We start from the raw sequence: 8,878 nt of genomic DNA, 5'->3' as shown, positions 1-8,878 counted from the left end.
CTCGAGGGCTGATTGCAACTTCAGGTTTAGTCTCTCTGTAACTTTGATTATACTTTTCTTCATCCTCTGTAATCAAGCTCAGATTGCTCCAGATGCACGACAGAAAGAGCAGAAGGTGAGGGATGTGAGCGTGCAAGTAAAACTCTGCCTCCCAGCCTTTTGGGCTCCTTTTAACAACTATCTGGAAAAAAATAATTTCTTTTTTGGTGCCTCAGATCAGCAGGCTGCTCCTCTCCCGTGTCCAGTTGCTGCACTACACACCATCGTTAAATACTAATAGTGAAACTTAAAAGATGTTCTCTTGCGAGACAACAGGTGGCCACTGCAACCTCCAGCTCTGATTGGTGGAAAGGCCACAGGCGCCCAGTGGCCCAGAGAAAGGGCTTCCACTTCTGCGTTTCAAGAACCTGCTCAATGGGGTGTTGTCCTGATAATATCTCAGCTCACTGCCAATTTGTGCAACCCGCTGGGCCATTAGGGAGCACCGCTGGGTTGTCAATGTTAAATGGAGGCTCAGGAGAGGAGACCAAAGCTTCTTCGGGAGGGGGGATTGGAGTCAACCCAGGGACAATGTGAACAGTTGTTCCTTTCCTGAATACACACCACTCTCTCACGCAGTCTCCAAACACACGTTTCTGCTAAGAGAAGAGCAAATACACAAACTTTCACCTAACTGAAGTTTATTTTTCCTGCTTGGTTCCAGAATGATAATATTGGGAGAAGGTACATACACAGGTGTCACCAAATCGGAGTGCCTACTTTGGAGAACAGAAGAAATGAAAAGAAACTGCTGTGACACTTGTCTGAAAAAGTTCAGGCCCTGGGCCAGCAAAGTGTTAGTCAGGGTCAGCTAAAATAGTATTTCTAAATTTCTCCCTTCCGGTTCAAGGAGCTCGTAGATCGCCGAATTGGGCAGCGGGGCAAATCGCACAGTCTCTCCCAAACGTTCTCATGTAGCATAAAGTCCCTTCCTTTGCCAAGGCGGAGGGCCAAACTCTCAAATTAACTCAAAGCAATAAAGAGGAGAGAAAAAAAAAGATAAGATGCAGGTTAAAGAAAGAGAAAGATATAAAGAGGGGATGGGTGATGCAGTGTGAGAAAGTTAATCACCCAGAACCTTTAGGAAAATAGGGACATTTTCTCTCGGAGAGCAGTGAATGATCCGCCTAGATCCAGTTACTCAAATGCCTTTCGAATACAAACAAGAGCAAAGAAAATACGAAGAGAACCGACACGAGGCTTAACCCGGGAAGCTTCAAGTCAGCCTACCTGCGAAAGGTCAGGCCCCAACGCCCCTTCTGGAAAATATCACAGGTGTACAAGGGGTCCCGGCTCCCGGCTAGCTGCTGGGTTAGGTGCCTCCAAGCAGGGGACATTTGTGGAGGAAGGCAAAGTAGGGTAGAGGGACCGGGGCCCCAGCACCCACGAGGAAGGAATGGGGGCGAGGAGAGGCGACCGATGGAAAGAGGAGTGAGAAGGGAACGGACCGCTTGCGGATGCGGTGGCAGAAGCTGGGGGCCGAGAGAAGCGGCGGTCGCAAAGGGGGCGGGAGGGCCACCCGGCGCACGGGGCTGGCCGAAGCGGCCGAGGAAAGGAGGGGAGCGAGGAGCGCTCCGAGGCAGCGGGGACAAAGAGGACCGGAGAGGGAAGGGGGGCGAGGTGGGAAGAAGAGGGGCCCGGAGAGGGGGAGGCCGAGGCGCGGGCGATGGGGAAGGCGAGCGCGGCGCGAGGCGCGGGGTGAGCGGCGAGGGGCCGCGCGGGGCAGGGGCCGGCCCGGGGCGGGGTCGGCGCGCCCGGAGGCGGGCCGGGCCGAGGAGCGCACCGGCGGGGCGGGCGGCGCGCCAGCTGCCCGCGGTGGGAGGGGCCGAGCAGCGGCGGCGCGGGGAGGGGACCGGCGGCGGAGGCAGGAGGGGGAGCGGGAGGGGAGGGGCCGGGCCCCTTGTCTCCGCGGCTCCTCTCCTCAGTCCGCCCGGGGAGGAGGAGGAGGAGCGGGGCCAGCCGCCGCCGCCGCCGCCGCCGCCGTCCCAGCCTCGCCCCGCGCACCTGAAGTCGCCGCGCCGCCCCGGGCCCCCGCGCCGCGCCCCGCGCCCTGGGCGCCCGGCCCGCGCGCAGCGCTGCCTCGGTGCCCCGGCGGGGCGCGTCCCCCGGGCCGCCTCCCGCTCTCCCGCGGCTCGCGTGGCCGCGCCTTTGTGTGCGGCGGCCGCGGCTCCCGGGCTCCTCGGGCTCTGGTCGCGGCGCCCCTCCAGCCGCGACTCCCGCGCGCCGCCCCCGGGCAACCCCGGCCGGGCGCCCCCGACGGTGGATCTAGCGGCTTCGAGGAGGCGGGCACCGGCCCCGGCGAGCCCCAGTCTCGGCCCCCGGCCCCGGGCCCGGCTCCGGCATGGATGTGAGGTTCTACCCCGCGGCGGCCGGGGACCCCGCCGGCCTGGACTTCGCGCAGTGCCTGGGGTACTACGGCTACAGCAAGGTGACCGGGCCGGGCCGGGGCCGGGGGGCGGCGGGGCGCGGGCCACCTCCCCATGCCGGGCGCGCCCTGCGCCCAGCTCACCGCCTGCCGCACTTTTCTTTTCCCTCTTTTCTCCCCTCTCTACTCCTTTCCCTTTGCGCCTTCGTCTCTGTTCAACTCTCTCCCTCTACTCTTTCTGCCCCCTTCCCTCCCTCCCCCCCGCTTTTTGTCCATCTGCCGGCGCTCCCCTCTGCCCCTCCACCTCTCCTCCCACTGTTCCCCCTCGCCCCCCCGCCGCAACCCGGCCGACTCTCCTTTGCTGCCCCAAAGAAGGGAAGAGCAGCCCGACACTGAAAGGGGGGACTTGCGTGTGATTCTTTGTTGTTGTTATTAGTAAACACGATCGCAGCCCCTTGAGTTTGGGTAGGACGCAACGCAGGAGTCGCTGAGCTCATGGTCCGATGACCTCGCCGCCCCCTCCCAGTCCATCTGACCTCCCCCACGCCCTCGAGAGCTGGACCCGGGGCAGCTTAGGGAAGGAAAGGAACAAACTTTTGAGCGTGCCCTGGACGGGGGGGTGGGGGAGGTGGCGAAGTGGTGGGACCCCCGCAGGTGGCCTTTGCTGCCCTCTTGCTAGGGCGCTTTGGACCACAGAACTGAGGTGCCCGCCCCTTCCTGGTAAGCGCAAGTGGCTTCTCATCTTTCATTTTTTTGGGGAGGGGTAAGTTTTGCATTTCGGGGAGGTCAGGGTTGGAGGTCTCCACACCACGCCCTGGGGCACCCCACCGCCTCCACCTTCTCCTGCGCCAACTTCGAGGACCGAGCGTTTCAGGTGGCCGAAGGTGGATCTCAGCAGGGCGGCTGGCGCAGCTCGGAGCGGCGAGTCCGTGAGGGAGCCGCAGCCCCGGGGCCAGGGCGGCGCGGGCTCGCGTGCCCTGTCCTTTCTGAAGCTCCCGGGGCCAAGCTTTGGAGGAAACATCACCCCGAGGGCGAGACGCAGAGAAAGAGCTGTGCTCTGGACGTGCCTTTTGAATGTGGTTTTTCTTTCTCCTTCCTCTTGCTCCTCCCCCACCGCCCCTTTTTCTTTCAAATCCTAGTTTGTTTATGATTGCTTGGATAACAGAGGAGGAAATAAGGAGCCTGCTGAAAGAAAGGTGCTATACAAAACTAATGAATAAATAACAGGAAGAGGAGGAATTGTATCTAGAGTGAGGAACAGTTCGCTGTGCCCCGTGGCTGATGGAGGCTCGCGTTCCTGTGTATTTGTTTATCCTCGGTTTCTAACTCCAGTGCTGAAGTTTGTGAAAGACCATTAGGATTTCTCTTCCTCACCCGTGTCAGCATCGCCCGGCTCCGCGCCTGGCACAGGGGGCCTCCCAACGAGTATAGAACGAAGGGACGTTATTCAGTGTGTTTTAACCCTTTGGTATTGGGGGCGTTCATGCTCTCAGAATTCCAAGAGTGAGACCTTAGGTGTTGAAAGAGAAGCCAGAGAAGGCCTGTCCCTGTGGCCAGAGTTAAGGTTTAGTTTCTGTCCTCTGATTTTGAATTTACTCAGGTTATTAAATGCTCTAAAAAGTCCCCCATGTATGCTCAGTTAGGGACTTAGACAGCCTAATTAAGTATGTGGTGTTTCTGAGAATCCACCTAATTGTTTCAGTGGGGTGTTATTTATCTCCTTACAACTTAGCCTGTGTATGCAAGCCTTGTAGAACTGGGCATGCTCTTATTTTTGGAAGCCATTACCTTGCCTAATGTAACTACTTCTTTCTCTGATTTAAGATCAGCAACACTCAAATGACACCAAAATAGAAACCTTTTGTACTAATCCAGTCACTGCAATGCGTGGCAAATCTCTGTTCACTAAGATCCCAAGGGTACTTCAAGGGACCAGAGGAAATTGTGGGTGTTTTGTGTGTGTCTCTTTTTCTTTTTGAGAAAGGCTATTTTGAGTCAATTTAAACGCAGAACATTTATTTCGGGGAGAGTATAGAAAGCTTGAAAACAGACATTTATTGAGACGCCTGTTCGACTTTCAGGAGTGAGGATGCAGTATTGCCGTCATATTTCCTTAATGCTATTTGCCTGAAATCACTTGGTTTCTTGATAATTCAGCAATCTGGTCGTCATAAATGCTGTGTGTACCCAACTTGTGAAAGTTAGTCACAGCACTTAATATTATGGAAATCAAATTGTACTTATTTTAAGGGGTGTTTACACTTAATTCCTTGCAGATAAAAATACATAATCTTTAAATTGAGCCACAATACTGTATTTTCCTACTCTTAATTTCAGAAGTGAAAAACCCGATTATTCCCTGTAATTTTTCTTTATTGGGAGAATGTAGTGGAAGAGGAAGTATTAACTTTATGGGTCTAAAGCAGCAAGTGCTAATTAAAGGTTTATAGCATTTTGTTTCACAGCTAACTTGTGTGTCTGAAGTGGTGCTATTCAGTACAGATTTATATTGAAAATGTAAAAGCTAGCATACAAAGACATGGATTTATTTTATTTGAAAATACCTGTAATTGTTAATCTCGTAAGACTTTACTTTTGATGGCATGTATTACCTTTCTGGATGAAAAATGATGGATTTCAAAGAAAGTATGTTTCTGCCCTTTCTTGTTTTAATGACCATCTGGGAAAACTTTAGAAGAAATACAGAACCTTCCACTCCAGGCTTAACAAGTGAAAAGTTAGCGCTTATCTTTAAATTTATTTACAAACCGTGAATAATAGGGTTTCATTCATTTCTTTCTTTAACAAATGACCCGAGTCCTTTGTATAAATTATATGCATTTGTATTATCTTTACATTCTGTGAGTATATGGATCCTTTTTAAATGTCAGCGCTCATGAAAGTGTACTCTGTTCATGGAGAAGGGATGAAAGAGTTTTGAGGGTTCAAAAGTCGTTGCAAGTAGGAGAATAACTTCAAATAAAATATAGCCAGGATCATTAAAATCAGTTAATAATTCATGAAGCAGCCACTGATGTATAAACTTAAAGTCATCTCTATTTTCCAAGGGCTAATTTCCATTTTAATTTCAAGTGGAAAATCTACTGTTTGAACATTTCTTTTGCTGATATGATTAAAAAATTAAACTACACCTATATTAAAAAAAAAAAAAAAACCTTTATGTTACTCAAGTGAATTAGTGACCCTTTGTCTGTCTGTCTTGGGTTTTTCTTTCCTCGGGTTCAAATTTGTCTTTTCACTAGTCAACATATAATATGCAACATATCAATTGGCATGTAGTTCTCGGGGGTCTTCCACCTCAAATTAAACTGTTGTATTTAACATGGGTGTAAGCAAGATGAAATCACACAGTGGGTTAATTATGACCTTGGAATAAACCCTAGTTACTAGCTTTTTATGCGTATTCTTAGGGGTTCCCCCCCTTTCAAAATATGGCAATTGACTTCTTTCCCTATGTTGAGCAGTCCTGTGTTGTTTTTACTCCATCAGTCCCAAACCTTGCTTTCTAATTATAATATGTGTTATTGATCACTCTGCTTAATTAAGATGTTCTGATGTGACTGCTTTCACTTCAACTCATTGGGCCTCTACAGTGGCTAGCTTGAAGAGTAAGGGGACCTGGAGGGTAATTTGTCATTTGTCTCTCTTATTGGGGACCCTTGTTCAAATTGAGCACATATTGAGAGGGGAAGTTGATTGAAAATCTTGAGCTGATACCTTGCATTAGCGTGAGAACTAATGATTTCATTTGTAGGGTCTGGAGTATGGGGTGTTGAATTTTGAGAGCAGATTGAGAAATTTCCATGTCAGATCTTCGAACTTGATACTGAAACCACATTGTAAAAGAGAATTAAGGTTTTTCTAAGGACCTTAGATCAGAGATTGTATACTCAAAATGTCTATAGGGACAGCCAGTTAACCTACAGGAAGACAGAGTTTGTGGTCAAGTGGAGAACGTGCCCCATTGAAAGGGGGCATTAGTTCAGCATTAGTAGATTGTTGCCAGGCCAACATTAGGGCCCAACAGCTCCACGTTTTGCAGTTATTTTTTCAAGAGAATGATAATTGGGGTTTTGATGTGAAATATTTGGAACTTTTAAATGTTGGCAGCAAATTAAAGATTAATTGAAATCATTATGTGGGACCCTCAAAACTTGCTTATGTACTGCTGCTTTGCAACTTTTGTCTTAGACAAACTCACATGCAGATGAGGATTCAAAAATTGTTTTTAATAAGTCGTTTATGGTTTATGTTCAGTTGTGCGGACAGTTCTCCTCCTGTGTCCGACCGTGTGGTCTATTCAGTTGAGTGAGTGGACGAAGTAGAATCTAACCGCTTTCAGGATACTTCTAATCTGATCATTTGGATGCTACCTTTCCGTAATTTTATGGTCTCAAGTCAGTGGAATAGTTCTAGATCAGGGGTTGGCAAACTGCAGGCCGTGGGTCACATCTGACACGCTGCCTGTTCTTGTATGGTCTGTGGGGTAAGAATGACTTCTACATTTTTAAATGATTGAAAGACAGCAAAAGAAGAAGAGTATTTCCTGACTGTGAAAATTACATGAAATTCACATTTGTGTCCATAAATTAAGGTTTATTGGAACACAGCCCCACTCATTTGTTGTCTGTGGCTGCTTTCGTTTGACAGTGGCAGAGACGAGTAGTTGCAAAGCCTAAAACATTCACTATTAGACCCTTTACGGAAAAAGTTTGCTGACCTCCATTCTAGATAATCAGACCACTTGATGATGCCTTGATCTTCATTTGTTCCAAGCCTCGCAGTAGAAAGCAAAGTTAGTTAAAGAGATGGAATAACTGGAAAGATTACTATCTCAGGGGAGGTTTCTCAGAATGCTTCTGGGACACTGCGTTCTCAGTCCTGGCTATACTTTAGCCATGGTTGGATGGCAGAAGGCTTGGGAAAGATACTCAAGCTCAGCCTTACCCTAGACCAGTTCACTAGGAATCTCTGGGGACGGGACTCAGGCACCAGGGATTTTTAAGGCACCCCAGGTGATTCCTTGTCGGCTGGGGTTGAAAATCTTGTCCAGGCCGGGGCTCCTGCGTTGGAGTGGGTAACCCCAAGGGGCAGTGGAACTGAAAAGAAGTTTGTGATTGCTGTGAAGAAGAGAAGACTTAGGGCAGAATTATTGGCTCCAGGTGGACACTCAGGACCTTTTTAGGACCTTGGCACATCTTAACTGCCATTGGTCTGGGCTCCTCTCCACATCGTATCAGACATTAAAAAATATCTGTATCCTGCATTTAATGTAGTATGAGATGACACCATATCTGAGTTGATGTTGATTAGTTGACTAATATTTACATTTCATAGGCATTTAATTAAGCATCTATTGCTTTTAATTTTGTAGTTTATGTGTGTGTGTGTTTTATAGCCAGTTAATTTTTTTACCACATTTTAAACATTTTTGTAGGCCCTTGAGAAGCTTGTAATTCTAAGTGTCCAGTCTATAGTGACTAATGGATAAACTCGTCCTGCTGACACTAACCAGAGATCCATACCCTCCCCATTTTGCTACCCCAAACAGTGGAATGTTGCAGTAGAGACTAACATACAGTTAACCAAAGAAAATTGATCTTAGTTATTTTAGATGAAGTCAATGAATGTATGTAGCAACAACATTCAAAGTGTGTGTAGATATTTCAAGAACTATCTACTTCAGGTCAGAAACTGTCAGGGGGATGCTGAATCCATTTTAGGACTTGTTTAATTTGCACCAGTATTTTAAAAAATTCAATTAATTGTATTTAAAAATCTTTGCATATAGATCTGGATTTCCAGCTTTTCTTTAGACATAATCGTAAATTTGGCAGTACTGGACCTGTTCTCTCACATGGCATCATCTGCTTGTTGCCCTTCAGATGGCCTTGAACTCCACAGTTCATCACGACCCTCTCCATTCCCTCTTTCTTGTACTTAGCGCTCTGTATTCCTCTAAGGTCTCAGGAAACTTTGAGTTTGAAAGCTTTAAGAAGAGGTGAAATTAAATGAGCAACAAATGATGCTCAAACGTAGTGAAATGAGGTCACTGTCATTGGAGAAATACAGACCCAGTGTTCCTTATGGCATCTAGTGTCATACCATACTACATATGGAATGGCAATGGAAAAAAGTAATTTGTGATCGTATCATAGAGCAATGTTTCTCAAACTTCAGCAGGCACAAGAATCACCTGGAGAGCTTTTTATAACACAGACTGTTGGATCTTACCCCTAGAGATCCTGAATCATGGGTCTGGAGGGGGCCTCCCAGGCTATGCTGATGTTGTGCTGTGAGGAGCATGCCACAGGGGGCCTTCAGTGGTAAAGGAGAGAGTTTGTTCTCTGTAAGTTCATCAGTTAGAGTGCTTTGGGCTGCAGGTAACTGAACACTCAGCAAACAGTGGCATAAACCATAAGGACGTTGTTTACTTACACGTCTTTAGGTAGG

The 8,878-nt window shown here is 48.3% G+C and overlaps 1 protein-coding gene across 2 annotated transcripts in view; it reads left to right on the top strand.

Annotated features, from left to right (window-relative positions):
- Positions 1–2,183: 2,183 nt before the first annotated feature.
- TOX3 (TOX high mobility group box family member 3) overlaps positions 2,184–8,878 on the top strand; it is a 102,315-nt gene continuing 95,620 nt past the window's right edge. Inside the window, exon 1 of one of the 2 annotated variants that reach the window (XM_044761338.2) lies at positions 2,184–2,467. In XM_044761338.2, the coding sequence (XP_044617273.1) occupies positions 2,381–2,467 (87 nt within the window). In that variant the 5' untranslated portion in view covers positions 2,184–2,380. The remainder of the gene's footprint in view (positions 2,468–8,878) is intronic. The other variant, XM_044761340.2, reaches the window with a different exon arrangement.

The sequence above is a fragment of the Equus asinus genome, chromosome 28 (assembly GCF_041296235.1).
Source record: "Equus asinus isolate D_3611 breed Donkey chromosome 28, EquAss-T2T_v2, whole genome shotgun sequence".
In the NCBI taxonomy this organism is placed as follows: domain Eukaryota; kingdom Metazoa; phylum Chordata; class Mammalia; order Perissodactyla; family Equidae; genus Equus; species Equus asinus.
Note: the sequence above shows the minus strand (reverse complement) of the source record. Positions and strands in the feature narration are given on the sequence as shown.